Raw genomic sequence first — 26,467 nt, 5'->3', positions numbered from 1 at the left:
GATGTCCCAGACAGGCTCCATTAGAGGCCTGACCGCAGATGGCAAGTCTCACTGCCGGGCCACCCAAGTGGAGCAAACACTGAGTCTGAGAGGGGGATTGGAGGTGCTGGACGGGAGGATGGAGGAAAATAAAAACGTAAAAACTGGGGGGAGTCTTCAGTGATGCTGTCATCAACACAATCAACATTTAATCAGCTGTTCCAGGCGCTGTGTCTCACCATGTCCAGAGATCCAGCCGCCTTCTGCAGGGCGTCAGCCAGCGTCACAGCTCCTGCTGATCCACCTGTGATGAGGCAGGCCGACTGAGACAGCGTCTCTGGAGAGGGAATAAATCCACATTTGGTTCTGGGTTAAATCTCCTGGCGAAGAGGAGGAGCTCTGTATTAACAAGTGAATTCATAACAACCAGCCAGGAGAAGCAGATAGTTCAAAAGGTTGATATCAATCATTTCTGTCATAGAAATAAAAGGGAGTGGAGTCTGAGATAGATATTTTGCAAATGCAGGACATGAGGTAGGGTAAACTCTGCTCTATATTATTGGTGTTTTATGCTTTAACAAGTTTCACCTGTGTGTTTTATCCTGCAGCCACAGTTAGAAAATGCTACTTGAGTTTAACCCATCAAAACAAAAAAAAGCTTTTCCTATATAACTTTACATCCAAGGGTGGCATCATATTTAGTGACATTTAGTCAAAGTTCAGTGGTTGCTACTTAAAGCAACTACTAGAACTTTTATTTTGTGTTGATTTTGGTGACCCCTGTGGACAAAAGTGGTAGGTTTCTCTTTGCTAGTATCAGCCATGACGATGAAATCGAGCTTGGTTTTTAATGGCTAGTGTAGCAACAACTCAATGCTGAGCCTCGTCAGGTGTGCGGTCTAGTGCCATAAATCGTTTTGTCCAATGGACCGACCCAACCACTGCCTCCCAAAGGTATAGTTAGACTATTTAGAAACAGCTTATCTTCCCACCGATGGCCTCATTTGCTGTTGTGGGTCAAACAGAGACACCAGCAGAAACCAGAGACTTTTGCAAATCCAGTTAAAAGTTCTTTGTAGTTGCTTTAAAGGGGTTATTTTTTATCTCTGTGGCCAAAACATGGTTTCTATAGTGAGTTGCTATCAAAAGTGATGAGATAGACTGGAGCTAGCATGCTAACATTAGCAGAAGAAATGACTTGACAGACATAAAAGGTAACATGTTTCTCACCTCAGGAAACAGCTGTTGGCGACAGTGGTTAATGCTAATGCTAGCTATGTAGCGATTACAAAACTTACAAATACCTTCTCGTAATAACAAGATACAGATGTGAAGTCTGACGGGCAAAGATGAAGGTTTCAGATTTCACTTAAATTCAAACTTGTCGATAGCTCAGCCTTCAGTTTAGCTGCAGAGCTAATGTTAGCTACACTGTAGGTTTACCATCTGTTAACTTAGCTGTTGCATTAAGTCCCACTCCCGCGACCCTTTTCGGCCATTTTAAAACCAGCTCATTAGCCATGCACATTAGCAATGCACCTCCGGGGGTTGGGCGGAGACTGCGCTGCTCTGCACCCGCCCAGCCACCTCCTCGCACCCCACCCCCCCGCTTGCTGACAGCTGGACATTGTACAATTACAGATTCAGCGCGTTTAGCGTAAAACTCCACACTGGGATTCGATCCCAGACTGGAGCATAGTTCTTGCTCACAGTGCAAGCTGCTCTACCAGGTGAGCTATACCTATTATACCTAGACAGCTACACCGAGCTGTGAAGGCTTTCACCTCTGAGCCAGATGCAGAGCGGGGCGGGAGCTTGTAGCACTAGTGCCCTCCCCTGGAGCTGTGACACCCTCAACTCCAGTCTTCCTGAAACTGCCAGTTTGAGTCTGCCATTGGTTCACAGCAGTTTGAAGGCAGAAAAACTCTGAAATGCAATTTTGCACTTCCTTCTCTGCTGATAAGTGCTCTAACACAAGAAAAATGCCACAGGAACATGTGAAAAGCTCAAAAAACACGACTTTCACGGGAGTGGGTCTTTAGGGCTCGACAGTTACAGTATCTGGTTAAAATCTGTCACCAAGGCAAAATCTTACACTGACTGACAGACTTGTCACTGTTGTTTGTGAAAATCAAAAACAGAGAATCCTCACTAGTGTTTTGAATATTAATAGAGATGTTATCACCCACCATACGATATTATCATGATACGTAAGTCACCATGAGACTGGCAATTTAAAACATTTTGCAACATCATGATTACTGCAATAACATAATTTGATACATTGTGATTTATTCCCTTGTTTGCAACTGCAAATTGTAAGCAAAACGTTGTCAACTTCTGTTTTATATCATTGAATTAAGTTCTCAGTCTGTTAGGATCTTGCTTAAATAATTAATATTTTTTACAAAATGGGACCGTCAAGCAGACAGACTGACCAACACAGTCTTAAAACTACTGGTAGTACTTAAGACTTAAATTCATATTTGTAATTCAATTGATACAATACTGCCTCACAAAATATTACAATACTATCTTGTATCATTTTTTTCCCCCAAACCCCAAAGATGTAGTAAAAATAAGTTATTGTAGTGCTTTTGTGGGGACCAGCTGTTTTAAAGGGGTCGCTGCTGCTGCTGCTGCTGTTAATGCTGCTGCTGCTGCTGCTGCTGCTGCTGCTGTTAATGCTGCTGCTGCTGCTGCTGTTAATGCTGCTGCTGCTGCTGCTGCTGCTGCTGCTGTTAATGCTGCTGCTGCTGCTGCTGCTGCTGCTGCTGCTGTTAATGCTGCTGCTGCTGCTGCTGTTAATGCTGCTGCTGCTGCTGTTAATGCTGCTGCTGCTGCTGTTAATGCTGCTGCTGCTGCTGCTGCTGCTGTTAATGCTGCTGCTGCTGCTGCTGCTGCTGCTGCTGCTGTTAATGCTGCTGCTGCTGCTGTTAATGCTGCTGCTGCTGCTGCTGTTAATGCTGCTGCTGCTGCTGCTGCTGCTGCTGCTGTTAATGCTGCTGCTGCTGCTGCTGCTGCTGCTGCTGTTAATGCTGCTGCTGCTGTTAATGCTGCTGCTGCTGCTGCTGCTGCTGTTAATGCTGCTGCTGCTGCTGCTGCTGCTGCAGCGGCGGCTGCTGCTGCTGCTGCTGCTGCTGCTGCTGCTGCTGTTAATGCTGCTGCTGCTGCTGCTGCTGCTGCAGCGGCGGCTGCTGCTGCTGCTGCTGCTGCTGTTAATGCTGCTGCTGTTGTTAATGCTGCTGCTGCTGCTGCTGCTGCTGCTGCTGCTGCTGCTGCTGTTAATGCTGCTGCTGCTGCTGCTGCTGCTGCAGCGGCGGCTGCTGCTGCTGCTGCTGCAGCGGCGTTCTCTGGTTCAAACCCTGAGCTCATCACAGCCACTGCTGCAAAACACTGAGGACCTCCCTCATGGCTGCTGCACTTCTACTGAGAAAACAGCTCCAAATCCAAGTTGACAGGCGCACACTTCTCAACAGGATGTACACACACATACACGCAGAAACACAAACACACACACACACACACACACACACACACACTTGACAGTTTCTCACACTGACAGATGTGAGAACTTTTTCCACATCTTCTCTCAAAAACACACACAATGAATTCATTGACTTCAGAGGCCCTGGGAATCATCAGCGTGCACCTTATGTCACCATCAAACAGGTGATTGTTGGTCCAGGTGCTGCTGGGGTGAAATACAGGGCTTGTGTTTATTTCCATTTCTCTGATTGTGATTGTCTCCCTTGTCCTGACTTGCTCTCTGTAGTGTTCACAGACGCTGCGCCCACGCCCTTTTTCAACCCAGCTCAACAATGATCCCCTCTGAGTACAGTGGGGAGCCATTGGAGGGGCCAATGTCACCTATTCAGCTGCGACTCAAAAACAGACAAAACACTTTACACTGCTCCTGTCAGGCCATTTAACCTGCTGCCGTCACTCTTTCATGTGTGTGTGTGTGTGTACGTACTATGCATCTACAGTGCCTATAGAAAATGATCATACCCCCTTGAAATAGCAAGATTATTTGTCATACAGTGTCATACATTTACCTTTACAACATCAAACTAATGAAAACAAATTATGACAGTTCTGAAAATTAAAGGGACAACAAGGAGTTTTCTCCAGCGGCAGAACGAACAATTCCGCGACAATAAAAAAGTCTCATATTAATGTGGATGAATCTATGCTACCACTTGTTAATGGCTCCATTTTCGATAAATCTATGGTTTTGTCTCTATCATTATTTTGTTATTATTAGTGGTGGTGGAAATGCTGGGCGAGCCGACCAGCGTTTCTTTACTTTCGGTTTCGCGGACGCTCATGAGAATAACGCCACCGAATCTCCGTTTATGGTGGGAACTACGACGGTATGTGATCGTCTTCCAACCTCTGACTTTAATTCTTGATGATTGAAAACATGAGTCTGTCTTGCGCCGGTCAAAGAATTTCACGGTGCGGGGCTCATAAATGTAGTGAGGAAACACTTTGCTTTTCCAAAACTCCTCATTGTCCCTTTAATAAAAACAATTAAAAACTAGAATAACAGGGTTGGAAAAGTCATCTTTCTCCTGATTGAATACTTGGAGTCACCTTTTGCTGTGATTACAGCCATCAGTCTCTCTGGTCATGTCTCCATAGCGTTGCACAGCTGGATTAAGGAGTATTTGTCTATTCTTCTTTGTAGAATTGTTCGAGTTCAGTCAGTGGCTCGGTCATCCTGATCTAAGCCAGGTGTTGGTGGTGCCATACCTTTTCTACTTCTTAATGATGCTATGAGCGCTCCTCAAAAGGCTAGCTAAAGCCTTGGAAATCTTTCTGTAGCCTTCAGCTTGTGCCTTTCCACAACTTTATCCTGCACTTTTCCTATTCCACCACATACTAGTAGTGGTGGAATCCCTCAAGACAAGGGATGGGACTTTTTTTTCTCGACAAAACGACCGACAATCAACACGTGCTCACTTTGACAAAAAAAAAAAATAGAGTTGAAATGTCGGGGGGTGGGGCTTGTGGGATTTTCATGTGTATTTGTGAATTATATTTTGCTTCCAGCGGTCCGGAGTAGGTCCGGAGTATTTATTAGAAGTTTAAAAGGTGCTGAATACTGGACATTACAGCCATGTGTTTTATCCTAAAATGAAGTAGTACAGTGTAGAATATTTTCCACCCTCTGCATTGCTGATGCTGCTGTAAAAAAAAAGAATTAGGCCGACAATTTGACAAAAATTCAACATATGGGCCTCGACAATCGACTCTCAAAATCCTGTGTCCTTCCTTTTGGCAGAGAATGATGACTATCTATAGGCACTATATCTAGTGTGTGTGTGTGTGTGTGTGTGTGTGTGTGTACACCTGCACAAATATTGTGGGCATATAATGTATAAAGATGGAAGTCCATGAAGCACATAGGATGGAAAGAAATGTGATGTGATGTAATAAAGACAGCTCACCTTTGATAATGGACTCTGCAGCAGCTAAATCTCGTTTGTAGGTCACCTGGAGACAAAGTAGTGTAAAGAGTCAGTTCAGAGAAATTAAAAAACTAAACAAAACGAAAATGCATGACTTGGACATGTATTCTAGAAGGCATGGATGATGAGATGAAGCTGAATATTTTTTTTATCATCGTACTCATTATCTAGAAAATACATTGTTGTTCAATGCAGCGTCTCCGTCCAAAGAGATGAGGCTGCAGCGTTTCAGAGACACAGCTCCGCATTATTGAAAACAACCTCTGATACTGTGACCTTGTGTCTCTACTTAGCAGCATTGGGACAGCTGTTTGTTTAGAGTTTGCTTGGTATCTTGGCATAGTCCAGGCCTGTCCAGCGATGTGGCTCATCTGTCATTGTCTCACATTGGTGAAGGAAGCAATAATTAATTCAATTTAATTCAAAGCAGTGAAAGGCTGGTGTCTGGCAGGAGGTTTTTTTTTAAATCTCTGCAATGTATACATTAGAATTAAGCTTAGACGTCATAACCTGTAGTTTTGAAAAATAATAATGAAAGAGAGAATAATCACAAGTCATGGCGGGCCGACGTACGCAGTGGCTTCCAGCTCTCCAGACTGTAAGGTCTTAATGTCCGGGCCGGGTCTCAATTTGTCTCGTTGCTCTTGTGGTAATCGACAAATAAAATTACTTTGACTTTGAGTAAATAAAAAGTATAGGTACAGTATGAGAAGGTAGAAAATACATCAAATGTTTATTTATACCACAAGTACATCAATTTGGGGCTTTGAAGAACTCTGCATTGACAGAATTAGAATTTGTAGTTTGGTTACATCTGTTCTTGTCTAGGAACGATAATCATTGCAAAAACAAGCAGAAACAGCAGGGAGCACAGCAGCCCAGAATCTGTTCAGCTGAATTTGCAGTGGTTAAGAAAGAGAAAATGTTGCTGTGCTGAAGCTGCTCCGAGTTCATAGACCTGCAGCATGAGGTCACTCAGCTTTCTATTCATCTCTATGCAGACGTTGGGGAACCACCACTCAGGATGATCTTGGATCATGGAGTCAGCAGGGCACTGTTCCTACAAAAACAACTGGTTCTCTTAATGTCATTTAAATGTCGTCCCTTAAAGCTTTTAGCACCACAAACAAAGTTCAGACCTGGTCCATTGTACCAGGGTGGAGACCAAAATCTCAAAACCTCAGCACACTAAACCAAAACTATCTCCACGGTTAGATAACGCTGAGTGGAACTAGAAAAACATGTCTTTTTTAATTTGGACTTAATCTTTAAAATGTCAAGTTACATGATCTTATGGAGGCTTGAGAACAAAACATTTAGATTTCACCTAATCTCCACACGCTAATCCTAGATGTCACATTCAATATATGAGGGGTTTCCTCCTCTGCCAGCAACTCTCACTTTTAATTCATGAACTCTCTTTGTGCCCATATGATAAATAAAGAGTGGGCACACAGCTGTGCTGCCCAAACTATTACCAGATCCACAATCCCCAACCCAAACCAGGATCCTGGCGAGCTCACCTTCCACAGTGTTGGCGGACCCTCGATGAGCTTGGCGTTGGTGCCACAGTACTGCAAAGCCAGATGGAGACACTCGGTGCCAAAGTCAAAGTCGGACTCGGTGCACTGCAGAGGGGACAGGACAGAGAGGACGGGGCTGAGGAGGACAGCTGGTTGGACAGGAGAAACCGTGGGACATTGTGTTGTTCCACTGCTGCAGGGCTGGAAGAGCAAGTGGCTGCAACCAGCTGGATGATGCATTTACTTTCACTGACAGTGGTATATGCACTGTTGCATGTTGGAATAATATTTTTTTAACCTCTTCTCATGAAACGATTGTGACAGTATGATGTATTCCTTATAGATAAAGTGTATGTTTGTATATCTGTATGTGTATGTGTAAAATGATGGCATTCACAAAGCAAGGAATTGAAAAGTTGTACAAGTATGTCTCAGCTTAAGAAAATATTTAAAAAAGAAAAGATAAGCGTCTACAAAAAATAAGGCGAAAGAGAAAAAGAAGGGAAAAAAGAAAAGATAGATAGACGAGTGGTGTCCGCTGCTATTTTGTTTGTTTTCTTGTCACTACTATGTTTCATCATTCTTAATATTTTGAAATAGAGTATAATATTGGTGTTGGAGTAAGCCAGTGTAATTATAGTAACAGAGAGGGGCAGGTACGATAAGTTTTCTTCATCCGGCTCCTTTTCATTCATGGTGACAATGTGTACATTATGTACATATGTGCAACTATGTGTAGTATGTATACCATGAATGGAATAAAAAAAAATGTCTTTAATATTGTGTGTATATTGTAAAAAAGATGGTATTGATCAATCTCCTACAAACATACTACTGTGAAAATTAAACCACAATCAACCTTTGCAAACTGTGTATTCAGGCTTAAAAAAAGTAGAATTTGAGGGTTTTGTTTCAATTTTTCAACCTTGGTCTGTTCAACAGAGACACATATTCATGCATAAGAATGTCCAATATTACGCTATAAAATGTCACTCATTCTCTAATATTGAGTATGGCCCCTGGCACGTCGTGGCATACTGTGTCCAGTCCACATACATGAATTTGTTTCACCAGGTTAACTTGGACTCAGTATGAAATCACTGCACCTGGTCAAAGGTGATTACTGATGTGTATAAATAGGAATAAAAAGAGGAATGTGTCTGAAAACACAATTATTTCAACTCTTTTGGCAACAGTGTATATAAAGATAGGAAGAGAGGGATAATTGTAGCAGTAATAATAGTTGATGGAGTGTTTAAAATGCACATTATTAAAGATCAGCATAAGTCCAATGTTTTACAAAATAAATGATTTTGTTACTTTATCTTGTCCTTTTAATAACTTTATTCTGCATCTACTTCCTTCTTTAACTCAACCTGCTTTAGTTTGGCCTGACTTTGCAGCTTTATGTTGTAACATTACTTCTTACAGCAAGTGCTTCTTGCTCGTGCTGAAGCACTTTGTTTTTAAAGTCATATTCCGCAGTAAGTTTAACCCATGGTCTGAGGAACTCACCCACTCTCCTCCAGTCACTTCCTACTAATGTGGAAGCCCTAACAAGTCGATTACCGAACGCAGTGACATTTAGTTACAAAAATGCAGCATGCTTTGCTGACTGTGAGCAACTCAACTCCATTCATTTCCCTGTCACCATTGTTTCATTATTCATTGCAGCACCATCAAACTGGTAGCAGAGACTGAGAGCTGATTCATTTCAGTCATTGGGTCAGGTCAAAGATCAATATAACAGAACGTGTGTTATTGGTGCATCAAAAAAAAAGTTGTGTTGAAAGGACACAGGGCTTTGACAGCCCTTCGATTAAGTTATTATTATCGTATTGGCAGTAATATTGTTTATAAGTCTTGATACTTTCTATGGCCCCTGTGGCTACAATGATCATTCCAACAAACAAAACAAAAGTTTTGGACTAACTAACCTTACCTAACCTAACTAGTGATTTTACAGTTTATGCTCTTTTTGAACGTCAACTCTGCTGATTAGACTGTGACAGATCTTATGTGCAAAGTTAAAGCAGAAGTAAGTGATATTTTTGTGTTAATATAAGTCTTAAATAGTTATATCTTCCGACAGCAATCACTTCTATAGAGTGTTTGGTCTGAAACACGGGTCTGTCAGTCACTCTGCTCTGCTCTGAGCCCAGGAGAAAACTTTCCTTGTATCCTACAATTTTTATCCAATGAGGAGAGAGAACGGCATGAAGGGCTGTGTGTGCAGCCAAGGGATGCGCATGAATGTGGTGACGTAGGGACGAGGACTGTTATGGTGCGTTCAAGGCAACCCGTAACTCGTATTTTTCCGACCGTGAAGTGGTACCAGTTCGATCTGGTACGAGTTCACGGGTCAGAAGTTACGAGTGGCCGTTATAGTGACTTTCACAGGTAAAACAGGTCGGAGAAACACGAGTGGGTTGCCTGAAACGCTACAAAGTCGTGACTTGAAGCTGTAATTTACGGTTTCAAAAGCCTGCCTGGAACGCAGCATTAGCCAAAACGACCGGATCGCTTACTTCTGCTTTAAGTTTCTGTTGCTTAGGTCCTTCAAGAGAAATCCCAGTGACAAGAGTTGATTCTCTGAGGAGAGTGACAAATACAATTCTCATAAATCTGTAGTTCTGATTTGGAGATTAGCAGTGCACAGGGAGATCTCTGTAGACTGGTGGGAGGAGAAAGGTCAGCAGCCAGCCAGTGACCTCTGACTCTAGACCAGGGGTGGGCAATTATTTTTTCCAGAGGGCCACACTGACTCTGATAAAGTGAGTGAAGGGCCACACGATTCGAAATCAAATTGAAACATCAAATATTTATTGCTGAATTATATATAATTATATATTAGCCTATATAACTACATATATTTGGTGGAAATGATTGCATTACAATAGGCTGACCGCCCACAATCAATGTAATCGCATTTTCAACTTTTATCCATCACAGATCACTGAAGAAACATGCTGTATTATGATATAAATATGGACTCAAGGCAGATTGTTTTATCAAAACTTACTGACCATAAATGACTGCACCAATTAATAATGTTCACAGACACCTGAATATTATAATTAAGCACTCAGATCCTTTTCAGTTCTGATTCAGTGAGACTGTTCTATTTGTATGTAGATAACCTTTTATTTATGAAGAAACACAATTTGCTGCTGCCTAACAGCACCAACATGAAAAAAAAGACTGATTTGATTACAAGCGTAGCCATTGGTGGCTACAATCAGTCCTATGGTCGATCACGTCAGAAAACCCAGCGATTTAATCACAGTTTGCTAAACCTTAGTGTTTGAGAAATAATAATTAGGTGCCGCGATGTTGCTTTATAACCGTCAGCAGTTATGGTTCGGCTGACGGAGGGTTGTGAAACACCGGCCCGGTCCCGCGGTCTAGGCTACCGCTGACAGGTTGCGGTGGTCAGAAACTCCGCTGTGGAGAAAAGCTGCAGCAGAGCGGCTGCTCTCTCTCCTCCGTCGGAGCTCTGGTGTCAGACAGAGAAAGAGACTGAGCAGCCGTTCATCACTGTCTTCTACCTGGAGGAGGTTACGTTGTTACTTTCTGTCTGCGATGTGCAGGCTCCTGTTCTAACAGGGCTGTCACTGTTTCAAACAGCTGATTAGTGCGCATCAACGTAATAAAAGCAATCGGGTCATAATACCAGTTCGGCTCGCACTTCGGCTCGCGGGCCGGATTGAGACGGCATGCGGGCCGGGTCTGGCCCGCGGGCCGTAAAATGCCCATGTATGCTCTAGACCAATGGAAATCTATCCAGCATGAACTTCTTCAGCAGTTTGAGCAGAAGTAGCTGGTCTGTTAGATCGGGGCTTCAACGGGGTCGGGCCGGGTCGCGTTTTAATTTCAGGGCCCGTTGAGAAGTCCATCAGCTGTGTTCAGCCTCACGTTGTTACTGTCAGGAGGTTCACGTTCTGTCAAATCACAACCTGACCTGCTGTGCCCTCTCTGATCTACCACTTGCTCTGCTGTCCAGGCATTCCTCAGATAATCTGGCCCCTTCACTTGAACTTTATGCACATATTTCATCAAATATCTCACAATCCGGAGCCGTTTCACTGCGTCTTCGCTGCGGAGCAACTGTCTCGTAATACAAAGCTGCCATCACCACATTTTTCAAAAGATACTTGAGTGGATTCTGTTTTCTTTGGCCAAGGGAGCGCTGGTGCTGCAACGCTCTTATCTTCTTGAATTAAGATTTAAAAGGTGCGAGCTGGGGTTCCTTCAGATCATGAGACATTTTCCCACGTTTCCACCGTGCACGATACGCGAATGCTTCATCCTGCTTGTGCATGAAGTTGCAAAACCGTCTGGTCGTCTGGTGCCAGCGGTGGTGCACAGCGCACAGTTGTTCCGTGTTTACTCGTTCATCTGGGTGGAGCAGCGTCATCTATTTCAGGATCCTGTAGTGTTTCCCTTTCTCTTCTTCCTCTTAAATCTTAAATCTTGTTTCCCATTCTCAATTGAAAAAGACTTCACAACACTGAGACCCACAGGAATGTATCTCCTCTGGATGACTCTGCGAGGGGGTTTCTACCAAATTGGGTCACAGTTTGCAACAAAAACACCTGTTATTTTCAAAAACCAAAGATGCTTTAACAACTTTTATAGTAAGTGTTTAAGCAGATTACATTTTATGGGCCCGTCGCAACAGCGGAGATCTTGCATTGTTTATTCCATCAGTTTGTTTCCATGGATTTTCAAGAAAATGTTTCCAAGGCTCATTAGTAGGTTAAAAACATGTGGCTCTGGTGGATTTTACTGAAGGAAAATGCTACACATGCAAATGTGATGCTTTTTTCTATAATGACTTACATAACATAAACATCTCTGACAGGAGCTACACACGCTATGACAGAAGTGGGCAGTGTCACAATAAGATCACATCTCAAAGAAGGGAAATAAATATAAAGGTGCAAAATCTAAAGAAACAGGACCTGAAAGGTGCAGCGCTGTATGTTTTACAAATGGAGCAGCTCATTTCTCTGCCACAGATTCAGTTTGTTCTGATCCAGTTAGCCTGCAACCGCTGGTGGTTTCACAAGGTGATGAAAGCTCTGAGTACGGAGAAGATCCCGCAGCCCTAGTTTTGGTGTTTGGTGTTGTCTGAGCAGGATCCACGTGAGGTGACTCATGTTCTACCTTGAAGTTTGTATCAGTAAAACATGTGTGTTAATGCAGCAGCAGCAGAGGATCAGGGTCTAGTAGAGAGAAACCACGTCTTCTGATGCAGGATTCTGTCCTGTCGTCCCTCACGCTGCAGAGGTGCAAAGTCGTTTCCTGAATACATTGGACATTGAACTGCATCACTAAATACGATACGAATACAAATTATTTTATTAATCCCCAAAGAGAAATTCATTTGTCTGTCAGCTCACCGACCATTTGCAGAAGAATAAAAAAGCCTGATGGCTGGAGGTACAAAGAGTCTTCTTTCTTGGTCCTGCAGCAAAGAGAAGGAGCCGTCCACCACCACTGCTGCTTTCCTGCTCCACCAAGGTGCCAGGAAGTGGATGATCCCAGTTGTTCAGGACGGCCTCCACCATCTTCAGTCTTCATCTCTCCACCACATCCCCCAGTGAGCCCATCAGGGAAACATGATTGAATGGCCTCAGGATGTTTGGCCTGTATCCTAGCGACAACTTCATGGAGAACTTCACATGGAACTTCAGCAGTAGCCGTTGGTGGGATGTACACAAGTATTGTTGGATTTGAAAAAATGTCTACTTTCTGAGTCGTCACCAGTATCTCCGGCTCATCACTCTTGATGGGCAGAGAGTTGATCTTCCCCTTGATGACTGACAGCAGAAAGGACCTAGTTCATCTCCACTTCCAGGCCTTTAACCTTTGCACCACCAGCAGCATGGCAACAGGGCGGCGTCCTCCAGACTTGCTCCATTTTCAGTGAAAGAAGCTCCTCTCTCTCCACACAGAAGTATCCATCAGTAGTTGACAAAATACGACAAAAACATACAAAAACACAACAAAAATGAAGCAAAGGTTGAGTAAAAACTCAAAGCTACCAGACTTTGCTGCTCCCAGTTGCCCAACTTTACCTATGATTCACATTTGGACCTCGTCTGCACCAGTCAGCATTAGTTTGGTCAGGTCAGCATGGCAAGTTGGCGCAGAAACCTGATACAGAACTCAACAACAGACTCAAAATCGGCCAAGAGTGTGAGGCGAACAGATGCATTTGGAAAATTCGTGCAAAACCGCTGATGTGCGTTCCCGTTGGGGGCAAGCAGTCTCTGCATGCATCTGTCTCTAAAACAACTCTGTCTCGTAACGTTCCGTTATTATCTCATAGGTTGTCAATGTGCAGGTCACAACTTGTCCATGAGAGCGTTGTTGGATTGTGTATTTGATGAGTTTGATGAGGGAAACCAAGAAATCCCATGAGCCTCTAGCGTAGCTCTGAGCAGCTTGCGGCCTGAGAGCCGCGTATCCATATAATGTGAGTACACGGGGCAGCGCAATGCAGCCTCTAAATAACACATTATCCGCCGTGAAAGTCGTTCATTTCACCAATATTTAGTTCTGATAGGCTAGTGCTATTCCCCTCTGAGTCCGGGGTTAGCTGTTATCAACATCCGGGGTCTGTAGGTTGACCTACTGACCTCTGACCTGGATGATGTCATCTCTGAGCGCTGCACAGCTCATTCTGATAATAATCATTCTGCTTCGGCATTCGGGTCCATTTTTATCTCAACTAGCCGGAGCTTTAGTGAGTCCAGGTTGAGGAGAGGAAGCCTGTGGAAGCTGAACTTCGTCCAGCTGCTCATTTTGTTCTGACAAGTCAGAAACACGCAGAAACCAACCGCAGCATTAGCGGTAGCAAGTTAGCCGCGCTGGGCAGCGGTCGGAGATGACATCATCCAGGTCAGAGGTCAGTAGGTCAACGACCACAGATGTTGATAACAGCTAATCCCGGACTAAGAGGGGAATAGCACTAGTGTATCATTACAAAATATTGGTGAAATGAACGAGTATCGTGGCAGATAATGTGTTATTTAGAGGCTGCATTCTGCTGCCCTGTAGACTCGCATTATATGGATATACGCGCCTCTCGGCTGGAGCTCATTTCGTCGGAACGACTTGTAATGACACCAAAGTTATCTGTGTGAGTAAATGATCGTATTTTATTTTAGAAATAAGGTCCAGATTGTAAAAAACGGCAATTCCCCTTTAAAGGTAACAAACCTACTCCTAAAACTATAGGGATTATGGCAATGGGCCAATTTGCCAGTGTTGAACTATCCCTTTAATACCAATGCAATCTGGTGCTGCAATTCTTTCTCAATAAAGGTTAAAATGTGTCACAGCGCTGTTGGGCATTTCACCCTCTCTCTGCTTGGCTGTCCTGTCACCAGAATGAAGCCCTGAAGATGATAAATAAAAACTCTCTGCTGAGAATTTAGACAGTTGGGCAACAAATGATGACTTTTGCATTACAGAGTCATTTGATCCAGTGCTATTATAAAATATTCATTAAAGCAGCTTTAAACGCCATCATTTTATCATCTAAGGTATTATGTCGGCACCAGTGTCATATGACATCCAGCCCTTGTTATGTCTGTATTTAATGTCATCACTGCTGCTGTGATTTATTCTCCCTCAACCAACCTGATTTAAGATGAATATTTTTACAGCTCATTGTGCCGGTGACGTTTCCTTCGCTGGGAAAGCTCAGCTTGTGCAGGTCACATGGAAGTTTGGATCCAGGCGAATCGATGAGCTCATTTTGCTTTAAAATACAGTCCGGACTACAAAGACCAACTCCTGCTACCCTGCTACCTGGGTAATATTTTATCAAGCTATAAAAGAGAGAGGGGTCTTTTATTCCAGAGACCCTGGGAGTGAAGAGAGAGAAATTACAGGAGAAATGCGCTCTGGGTCCTGAGGTAATTTAACCTTTAGCGTTTTCTCCCAGCACAAAAGCCGTCAGTGGGGAGTGGATAAAGTGTCCCCCCCCCCCCCCTTTGTCTTTTCAGCCCTGAGTTCCTCTGTGCTCAATGGATGCCCGGCTACAAATGTGCAGCTCTGGAGATTTTTCATGCACATGTCCTACAGTCCTAACCTGACACTTCCCTTCTTTTGAACGGGACGAAAAACAAGAGGAGAGACTCAGTCAGTCGACCCCCCGACCTCCTCTTCCTCCTCCTCCTCCTCCTCCTCCTCCTCCTCCTCCTCCTCCTCCTCCTCCGTCCCCAGCGACCTCCATAGTTTGTCTCCATTTTCGCAACTTGACCGGCCTTGACACTGCAGCGCAAACGTGAGCTCATTTTCTGAAAAAGGCCAAAGCCAATAAGGCTCTGAAAGCAATCTCCACGTCCACATGTGCCAGGAATAAAAATAACCTGCAGTCTAATGGGGCTCCAATTGGAGGCATGCTTTAGCTCTTAGCTCAAAGTTTGCAGCGGTTCTTTTTTTTTTTTTTTTTAAAGCGGCTATCGGAAGAACCCATCAAATGGAGTCAAGGTTGAAATAGCAAACTCAAAGTGTCTGAAAAATAAATAGGTTCAACTTCTGCCGCATTAAGCCGTGCTGCCAGGTCTTTACAATAAGCCGCCGCCTTCGGAGGAGAATCAACACATTTACGGTTTACATCAGCTGAGGAATTCTTTCCATTTTTTTCAGGTACACATATTAAAAACGCGCTCTACTGCTCAGACTATTAATCCGAATCCACCTAAATGTGCCATGTCACTTCAGTTTTTTTTGTTTTTTTTCCAGCTCGGCCTTCGCTCACTTTTTGTTCCACAGACTAATCTTGCTGCAGTGTGACAGAATGTATTAACATGTCATTTCTTTCCCAGATGCAGTGAAAACGATAGCACCGAACGGCCGCGAGCTGCTCCCAGTGAAAAGACCCTGCAGGTTCTGGCGCATCAGCCCAAACAATGAGGGACTGTGATGTATGAGAGCCATAGAGTTCCTTTGTCGTCTTAAAGTGGTGTAATTTTTGCGGCATAAATCTGGGGCTGACTGACGTTTCTGAAGCTTCCAGAGACTTGTTTTGTAATTATTTCACACTGGGTAGCGAGCGAGCGACTCATGCCTGCAGGATTTTTTTTTTTTTTTTCCGTCTTGTGAGATCAAGTGTTGCTGTTGCTGTTGTGGAAATCGCACTTTTGATTGCATGTGCAAATGTCATTAAAAGGCCCTGAGCTCTGACATCCTCAGCTGAGCAGCACGGTCTGATAACTACTGACAGTTTTGTAGCGCACCTCTCTATGTGGGCTCTTATGTAACGTTTTGTGTAAAATTCAAAAAGTTATAAATGATAATAAATTAATCAAATACATTTTTAAAATGTAATAAAGTCAATGAATTAGTTCAACTTTTTATATGAAGTTAGAACATCTGTGTTTCAGTTACAGTGACAGACTGGTTGCTATGGCATTGGGTTTTTTTGTAACCAGCAGACACATTGCTCATACTATGTGACGTTTACCACACTTGAATGCATCAATAGTTCCAATAAAACCTCCAGGGTGGTTCATCAGTTCATTCTAGACTCTGACTGACACACCGACGCCCTCAGGTGTGTTAGAGGTAAAAGAGAAGGCAGCTCCTACCCTCTGATAGGCTTGAGAGATGACGTCGTACGTGAAACCCTGAGGCATCTCGCTGGCTCTGTAGCGCGCTCGCTCCAGGGAGTGGTCCAGGTATCCCTCGGATGTGGTGGCGATCACCGTGGAGACAAGAGGTCGGATGGCTCCAGCCGCCTGAATGAAGAAAAAAGAGGTTTCAGCTTTTAGTATTTGGTTTAAATTAGGGCTGTCAGAGTTAACGTGTTAATCGCGATCAGATTAATTTAAAAAATTAACGCGATTAAATTTTTTAATCGTGGTTAATCGCGGCCCATTTTGTCCTCTGTCTGCTGGACTGGAGGACTGGAGTGTGGGACCAGATTATAACACTTTGGAGTGTTGAAAGTCCAAAGCGCCATATATAATATTTTTAATAGAGATTAATTGCGAGTTAACTATGGAAAAAATGCGATTAATCGCGATTAGAAAAATTAATCGTTTGACAGCCCTAGTTTAAATATATTCCATATTTATATGGATACAGTCAATTGCACTTCTGTACTCAAAATATTAAGTGTAAGTGCAAGTGCAAAAGTATGCAATTTAGGACACACTATATGACATCATCAGAGAAAAAGACATGACAAACACTAGTTGGCTTGTTTTGAATCTTGATTTTACAAGCAGATCCATATTTTATAAATACCTTAATCTATATTAAATTACAGTAAAGAACAAAGATGTCAAGACAGACAAAAGAATATTGGAGTAACATCTTGGTTGAGGTTAAAACAAGGGGGCAGTTGTCGGTCTGAGAAGTGAAGCTCACTTCCGCGTTCAAAAAACTGCAATCCCCCCGGCTTCCTCTGGGGGCTGGTGTCAGAAGGGAGCATTCCCCATAGACCCCCATGTTAAAATCGCCGACTTTACATCCTCAGTAAACATGTTAAAAGCCTGGTGTCAGAGCGTTTTTTCGTCTCAATCGATAGTTTCTACCCCCGCACACACTCTGAGGGGGGTGAATTTTTTTTTAACTCTACCGTTTTACTGTTATTAGGTTAAAACTCTGGCCAATTAGGGCGCGGAAACGTTGAGTGACAGGTCCGAGCAGCTCCGTGGACAGCTGCTTCGAGGCCAGTGGGCGGGCTCTCGGCCGGCCAATCCAACATGGCGCTGTTCAGGCCGCCATATTTGAGTCACAAAAACGACTCCCCAAAACCAATGGGGGACGTCACGGACGCTACGTCCATTCTTTTTACAGTCTATGGGTTAAAATCACAATATTCACTCTGAAATGTGTCGACTGCTGCGATTATCTGTTGTATTATTTATTGTTTTAGTTTTGTGAATAGTTAGATGACATTCAATGCCATTGAACAGAAGATCCAGACTGTGCAGCATGAAATGAAGTTGAAGTTTCTTCAAATCTTTCGGGAAACTGATCAGTTTTTTAAGGGATAGTTCAACATTTTGGCAAATTGGCCCATTGCCATAAAGTCTTAGCAGTAGGTTTGTTACCTTTAATTGTCGGTGCAAGCTATTTTTAGAACGGTGGAGCAGAGACGTGAGCTGTTCAGAGCTACGCTACGGAGGCTAATGGGATTTCTTGGTTTCCCTCATCAAACTCATCAAATACACAATCCAACAACTCCACAACGCTCTGGTGGACAAGTTGTGACCTGCACATTCACCACGCTATGAGATAATAACACAACGTTACCACACAGAGTCGTTGTACTGTAGAGGCGAATTAATGCAAAACCGCTAATGTGCATTCCTGTCAGGGGCAGTTTTTCGGCAGCAGTCTCTGCATTTACCTCGAAAACAACTCTGTCATGTTAATAAACAGCTCAAAGATGAAGACAGAAAATAGGAAAAACTGCTGAGCTGTCACATCTGTTGCTATAGGCAACTCCACTGCCTGACCCCACAACTACTGTAAACACAGTGTTACGTCCCTAACGACGACTCCTCTTCCTATAGGGACGATGGAAAGGCAGTGTTTTGTAACGTCTGTATAATCAGCACAGGTAATCATGAATTAAACCTTATATTTATGAATGAAAACCAGAGAGTGATGTAGACACCCAAGAAAAGTTGAGTAAGTTGACCATGAGTTGTCCAGCCGCCGCTGCACATTTACTTTTCGTCAGCAGCCAGCTGGAGCTCGCAGCGCTCACACTTCCTCCCTCGGATATTGAAAATAATCATCGTCTGCGCGATAATATTTTCACCTCCTCTCTATAGCGTGATTAAAGCCAGCTTCCAGCGGCGCGGACGCCAGCGAGCGTGTGCGGGATAAAAACTTTGCTGCGAGTGAAAGGAAAGCAAACATGTGTTCTGCGTGTTACACATGCTGTTAAAATCAAAATTAATCTCCTGCTTCACAGTGCAGACAGGCTTTCTGTCATGAGCAGGAGGAATAATGAACACCAGACCGCCTGCTGCGAAAGTTCATCACAAAACCTCACACACACACAAAGAAAAAAAAGAGAGCTCTTGTCTTTTTTTTTTCACAACCTGTGTGACCTGCACACTAAAAAATGTTGGGTTATCTCTGTAACCCAATTTCTGAGTTATTGGTGTTGGGTTAATTATTTTGGGTTATTGTTCCAGAGTGTAACCCATTTTCAGGGTTATAGGCTATGAATTTAACCCAATTCCTGGGTTGTTCAAGTAACATAACATAAGATAATCAATCGAGAAAGTTTTCTTTCTCTTTTGAAGAGGTACTAATGATAAGTAATTGTACTTGGAGGACCACTTAACCACTTTTCAATCTAGGTCTGCAGGCAGCGCTCCAAACTTGTTAACCAGTGACGCCACTGCCATTCATTTCTGTGACAGTGGTGTCACTTGGTAGAAAAGTTTGGAGCACTCTCTGTAGTTTTTAACAACCAAACTGTTGGGTTAAAAAAAAACAACCCCAATTTTAACCCAACTGCTGGTTTGAAGAAGGACAAACCCCTTTTTTATTTTAACCCAATGGGTTAAGAGAAAAAGAAAAAAAAAAAAAGAATAACCCAACCCGTTGGGTTAATATTAACCCAAAAAAGGGGTTTGTTCTTATTTGAACCAGCAGTTGGGTTAAAATTGGGTTATTTTTTAACCCAACTGTTTTAGTGTGTGCATTCAGCTAAACCTCACGCATGAATCAGGGTGCAGATGAACGTGTGAGTTTTCTCCGACCTGGTGTTTTCCATCCGTCACTGATGAAATAAACACCGTCAATCTGATAAACACTTTGGGAAAAGATGGAGGCGGCGATCAGAGGGTCTATTTGTCGTCAGAGGGACTATTTGTCGTCGTAGGTGTGAGCACGGCTCTGGGAATCTTGACTTTGTCAGTTTCTTTACTGTTTGTTTTGTTTACACTCACACTACTTGGTTGACAAATCTACACGTACAACAGTGGCGTGTTTTTCCCACCAGGTGAAGGCCTCCACTCAGCTGCTGCTCAGCGTGATGGATCTGTTTATACTTGTAGCTGTGATGTGAATGACCTTCTCTGCTTCTCAAAGGCACAAGCAGCAGTGAGGTATGAGCTCCGGCTGAGATTAAATTAGATGTGGAGCTCTTTCCAAGCATGAGGAAATACTGGCGTTTTCAGCTTGTTTCCTCTATTTGTAGAGGGATTACAATCTCTCTGAACTGCTCCTGGAAATAGACACATCCTGCCCTTCATAAACTACTGGAAACATTGACAATACATCCTCAATTCATATTCACAAATGGAGGTAATGATGATTATTTTAATTTGCAAATTTTTCGCAGAGCTTTGAAGGCTTCGTCACGGCAGAGGACGAGTAACTGAGTGTTTGAAGCGAGCAAAGACTCATTTCCATTCATTGCTGACAGAAGAAATATGTATTTCTGTGTTTGAAACCTTAATATCTGCCGTGTTTTAACGTTGGCCAAAGTTAAACTAGTAGGAACTCAGAATTGCTTTGTGTTAAATGGCTGCAACTATTGATTCCTTTCATTATAGAGCAGGGCTTTTTAATCCAGACCACAAATGCACTGGCAAGACCGACAACACTGTTCTCACTGAAACTGGATGTCATTTGAATGTATGTTTTCTTTTACTTTTAGGTAATGGCTTTTTACATGTTATTTCTATCAGTTCACACAAACACCATCCATCCATCTGATACAGACCCCACCCATCTGTTAAATATTAAAGTTTGCCCACCCTGTTATAGATCAATCTGATTATTTTTTGCTAATTATCTATAAATCTATTTGTCTCAAATGCCCTGACATAGTGACAAATTCACATTTGCCTTGGATTTATTGCAACTTTGTCTCATACAGGCCACGGCTTCAATTAATGATTATTCTCTATTAATCTGAACATTATTTTCTCAATCAATTCTATTCTTTGCCTATTAGTATTAAACATGAGAAAATCTTTCCCAGAGTCCACAGTGTGTTGTTCAGATGTCTTGTTTTATCTCAACAACAAACCAAAGCACAAATATATTGACCTTATAATTCATAGGCTATAAAAAACAAGCACTGCATCCATCAGCCAATGAATTAATTAGTCCACCAACAGAAAACTAATTAAAAAGAATATACATACAGATGTGGACCAAATTGTTGGTACCCTTCTGTTAAAGAAAGTAAAACCCACAATTGTTACTGAAACAACTTGAAACTGACAAGTTAGAATAAATAGAAATTTAGGGATAATGAAAATCAGACATTGTTTTGAAATTGTGGTTCAACAGAATTATTTTAAAAAACAAACTACTGAAACTGGCCCAGACAAAAAGGATGGAACCCTTAACTTAATCTTAACTTAATATTTTGTTGCACAACCTTTTGAGCCAATCACTGCAGTCAGGTGATTTCTATGACTCTCAATGAGACTTCTGCACCTGTGGGGGTTCCTGGTGAGTAAACTGCTCCATGTCTCAGGTCTGAAGGCTCCTTCTCCAGACTTCATGTTCCAGCTCCTTCCACACGTGTTCAATAGGATTTAGATCAGGGCTCATACAAGGCCACTACAGAATAGTCTATGTTTTGTTCTGAGCCATTCTTGGGTGTGTTTAGCTGTGAGTTTTTGGGTCATTACCTTGTTGGAGGACAGCTGACCTGCTTTCTGACACTGGGCAGCACATTTGTCTCCAGATGCCTTGATAGTCTTGAGGTTTCATTGTACCTGCACAGATTCCAGACACCCTGTGCCAGGTGCAGCAACGCAGCCCCAGAACAGAACTGAGCCTGATCCATGTTTCACAGTAGGTAGCCTACAGTGTTCTTGTCTTTGTATGCTTCATTTTTGCATCTGTGTACGATGATGAGCTGATGTGACTTGATCAAAAAGCTCCAGTTTTGTCTCATATGTTCACAAAGCTTCTGGGAGAACGTCCTTTGGTACTTAACTTGTCAGTTTTGAGTTATTTCAGTAACAATTGTGTTTCAAATAAATCAAGGTTGTAACTTTTTGAATGTGATAGTTTTCTACTTGTAGTTGTCTACAAGGGAAAGGAGGAAGGAAGGAAGGAAGGAAGGAAAGAAGGAAGGGAAAAATGAAGGAAATATAGAGAGATAGAGAGAGAACAGATCAGGTCAATTGGATCAAAAGAGGAAGTAAGGAAGGGAGGGAGGGAAAAGGGAAGGAAAGAAAGATGGAGGGAGGGAACAGTTTCGTTCAAGGAAAGAAGAAGAAGGGAGGAGGAAGGGAAGGAAGGAAGGGAGGGGAAAATGATTGTGGAAAGAAGGAAGGGAAAAGGAAGGAAAGAAAGATGGAGGGAGGGAACAGATTTGTTCAAGGAAGGAAGGAGGAAGGGAAGGAAGGAAGGGAGGGGAAAAGGATTGTGGAAAGAAGGAAGGAAAAAGGAAGGAAAGAAAGAAAGATGGAGGGAGGGAGGAAACAGATTTGTTCAAGGAAGGAAGAAGAAGGAAGGAAGAAGGGAAAGAAGGAAGGGAAAAGGAAGGAATGAAAGATGGAGGGAGGAAACAGATCAGGTCAATCGGATCAAAAGAGGAAGGAAGAAGGAAGGGAAGGAAGAAAGGAAAGAAGGAAGGGAAAAGGATTGTGGAAAGAAGGACGGAGGGAGGAAAGGAACAGATTGGGTCAATTTGACCCAGAAGGAGAAGGAGACAACAGGGGGTTAAAACTGAAAATAATCAGCAGATCAAATCCATCTTCTACTGACCCCTTGTTCCTTAGCAGCCATGGTGATCTGGTACAGAAGCTCCTCCTCCACAAAAGGCCGCACGGCGTCGTGGATGATGACCACCTTGGGCCTGTCTGCTGGCGGCCGCTCCCCCTCCCCCTCCTCCTCCTCCCCCTCCCCCGGCCCGCCCAGGGCCCGGACGCCGTTGCAGATGGACCTGTGTCTGGTGGCGCCGCCTGGCACCACGCGGACCTTCCTGTGCTGGAAGCGCTGGACGATGTCTGTCATCAGGTCCGTGCTTTCTCTGGCAACAACCACCACGATGCTCTGGATCCACGACACCCTGAGAGAGAACAGCAACAGTGGCTGCTCAGCAACAGTGGCTGCTCAGCGAGGTCTGGTTTATAAAGGATGAGGGATAAGGGATGTGGACAGAGCAGGAGAGGTGGTTCCAACACTCATCCATTACATTACATGTAGGAATCTGTCCTGTCAATAACCTATCAATATGTTCATTCATTATGGATTTAACTTGCAGACTTTAAAACATACACATCACAAATTCTGCCAGACTAACAACCAAAGATATTCTATTTACAGTAGCACAGAAAGACAACTAAAAGCTGCTATAAAAATTAAAAAGTTAAAAAATAATCAGTGTTTAGGATTGTTCAATGAATAACATTTTGGAAATTTTCTTTTTTTCAACAAGAAATAATCGAAAAAATCATCACCACTCTCTAAAATATGTGAATGGTTAGCTTAGCTTACCTTAGCATAAACCCTGAAAACAGGTGGAAGCTGCAAGCACAATAAAATCTCACTACCAGCAGCTGTAATGAGCTCTAATTAACAAATGCAAGCTTTTCTTTGAAGCCATATAGGCCATAGACATGACAAGTTGTAGTTAGCTACCTAGCTTGTCTCCAGTCTTGAGCTGCAAGCTAAGCTAATGGTCTCTGGCTTAAGCATCATAGGGTCTGCATTAATTGCTTTGCTTTCGATTGCAGGCCTGAAGTTTGCCACTCCACAACACTAATGATAAAATGTTTTGGGGACAGATGATGATTTAATTTTTTGTATTGTTTTAATTTTTTTTTTTTGTAATTTTTGTATGGTGTAAAAATGGCTCTGCATCAGCATGTAAACATCATGTTAAAGGTGAAGTACGGTGGAGGAGCATCATGGTTTGGGGCTCTGCTGCCTCAGGGCCTGGACAGTTTGCCATCATCGAGGGCAAAATGACTTTCAAAGTTTATCAAGGCTACCTACAGGATAATGTCAGGGTGGCTCCACCAGCTGAAGCTCAGTAGGAGTTGGGTGATGCAGCAGGACAATGACCCTAAATGTCGAAGTAAATCAGCTAATCTAGACTCTAGAGTAGCTTCAACAAAAGAAAATCCAGCTTTGGGAGCGGCCCAGTCAGAGCCCAGACCTGAATCCAATAGGGATGCTATGAATGACCTCCAGAGAGCCGTTCACACCAGACATCCCATAATAACATGGCTGAGCTGAAGCAGTTCTGTCAGGACCAATGGTCCAGAATTCATCCTGAGTGTTGTGCAGTTGTGATCAGCTACAGGAAACGTTTGGTTGAGGACGGTTACTGCTGCCAAAGGAGCTTCAACCACTTATTAAATCCAGGGGTTTACTTAGTTTTTCCACCTGCACTGTGAATGTTTAATGGATACGTTCAATAAAGACATTAAGTATTATAATTGTAGTGTGGTATTAGGTTAAGCACATTGTGTTTGTTTATACTTGTGACTTAGATGCAGATCGGTTCACATTAAATGGCCAATTAATGCAGAAAGCTAAGAAATTCCAAAGGGTTCACATACTTTTTCTTGCGACTGTATGTTACATTTTCAAGATTACAAGATTTTTAATAATTTTTATCATTCCTTGCTGAAATAACTGCTTTGAAAACATGTAACCCATATTTAGCTCCATATATCAGGGTTGATGTGTTCCACCTACACGAAAATACATCTGCACATGTCAACACAGCACATCCCACATCCCTCCAATGAGAGAGCAGATCTGGGGGTTTTGGGTCCAGCTCATTTCTAACGGCCTCTGACCCTCCGCTCAGGTCGTCTTCCTCTGTAATCACAGGGCCACACAGGCAGAACCCGACGCCGCTCCCTGGTCCCAGGATGTTGCTGCGTTCGCTTCCTGACAGCACGTAAACACTGACCATGAGCTGGGAAGAGACACTTCTGATTATAAACACCGGTTGTTATTGTATGGTTATAATGAAGGTCAGGCAGTGATCACGGCAAACTGTAAACATCCACCTTCTCATCACAGGACATGGAGCTTGAAATCAGAACAAAAAAAAAATCAGGCTCTGTCCGTCAGTGGTGGGAGGAACAGCCAGGTCACTCAGAACTACAGAAGGTATGTGAGCAAGCTTTATTCTATTAAAAAGTAAATAACAGTGAAGAAATATTGGGGAGTATTAAATGATCAATTCATCCAGATAACAATATTACTTCTCATATCATCAAAGAACTTGTCAACCTGTGGTTTGCCACACCATAAGATTTCTATGATAAAAAAAAAAACAATATAGCCTACCTGCTCTTCTGTTCAATATCAGATGTCTGATGTTGTTAAATGCACACTGATTCTCCTGCTGCCTTTTATTTATGACTGCTCTTAATTCATTTATTCATTAATTCACTCTGTTTCATTTCATTTCATTTTATTTTATTCAGTTCCAGTTCTATTTTAATCTTGCTGCTGTGACAAGGAGAATACCAAAATGAAATTTTGTTTAAAATACTCAAAGACAATAAACAGTTCCTTATGTCTTTAATCCTTTTTTTTTCTGGACTAGCCAAATAGAATCATTTAATGAATAATTATTATTTTATCATTAGTTTCTCACTGATCAACAAATATCAATATATTACATCCTTATCCCCACACTGCTCTGTTCACCTTAAATCAAACATTATGATGGTGTAACAGCTTTGTTTGGTCTTTTTGACGTGCATCAGTTCATAATGTGATGCTCCACAGAAAGGGGGCGGACAGACTTCACTGAAACTATTTTCTATGTTTACTCCATGTGCTGTGAATAAAAAGAGACCCACCCTCAGGCCGTCAGATACTGTTACAGGATTAATCAGCACATGTAAACATATCAGCACATTTTGACAATTAAAAAAAGCAAAAATTCCCCCAAACTTTTGCCCCTCAACTGCATCTCTGAGGTCTATGCTCAGTTGTCATAGAGATTAGGCTATGACAGTGCAATCTCCATGACAAGAGGACTGTGTAGAAGATGATGATGATGATTTTAAATGATTGTTTTATATATTTTATTGTATTTTTTTGAACAGTTCAGTAGGCCTATCTACAATATCAAAAATGTAGGCTATTAAGAAGTAAAAGTTCTTGGAACATAAATCTGTGTGACATTAGATTGTTTTTATAAATGTATTAAAAATGCAACAGTAAAACTTTAATCTTGAATAAAAAGAATAAATACTATCTGCCCCTCTTTTACGAAAAATCGTTAATTAAAAAGTAGCCTAAATAATTGAATAAACACTTGTGAATTAAGGTGTAGCAGCCCTTTATTTTTGTAGCCAGTGTGGCTATTCATTTTAATCTATAATAATTCACTTTAAACTAAATATTAAGTTGATCTTCCCCCATAAAATGTTGTTTTGGGGACAAAGTGACCACTTACTCCTGTCAGATAATCAAGACATGAGAAGTGGATGGTGTAAACTGCCTGTACAGACACTCACTGCCCGTTGGAGGAGAAGTCTGAGCAGTCAC

The 26,467-nt window shown here is 42.5% G+C and overlaps 1 protein-coding gene across 1 annotated transcript in view; it reads right to left on the bottom strand.

Annotated features, from left to right (window-relative positions):
- The window catches only part of crppa (CDP-L-ribitol pyrophosphorylase A), an 83,055-nt gene that overhangs the window by 56,122 nt on the left and 466 nt on the right, over positions 1-26,467 (bottom strand). The window contains exons 2-6 of the mRNA XM_085803487.1: positions 22,709-23,012; positions 16,588-16,737; positions 6,980-7,084; positions 5,436-5,481; positions 219-316 (exon numbers count right to left, since the gene is read on the bottom strand). Of these exons, the coding sequence (XP_085659613.1) occupies positions 219-316; positions 5,436-5,481; positions 6,980-7,084; positions 16,588-16,737; positions 22,709-23,012 (703 nt within the window). The remainder of the gene's footprint in view (positions 1-218; positions 317-5,435; positions 5,482-6,979; positions 7,085-16,587; positions 16,738-22,708; positions 23,013-26,467) is intronic.

The sequence above is a fragment of the Trachurus japonicus genome, chromosome 16, assembly GCF_045865225.1.
Source record: "Trachurus japonicus isolate A0001 chromosome 16, Traja_1.0".
Taxonomy (NCBI): Eukaryota; Metazoa; Chordata; class Actinopteri; order Carangiformes; family Carangidae; genus Trachurus; species Trachurus japonicus.
This window is presented reverse-complemented; position numbering and strand designations above follow the sequence as displayed.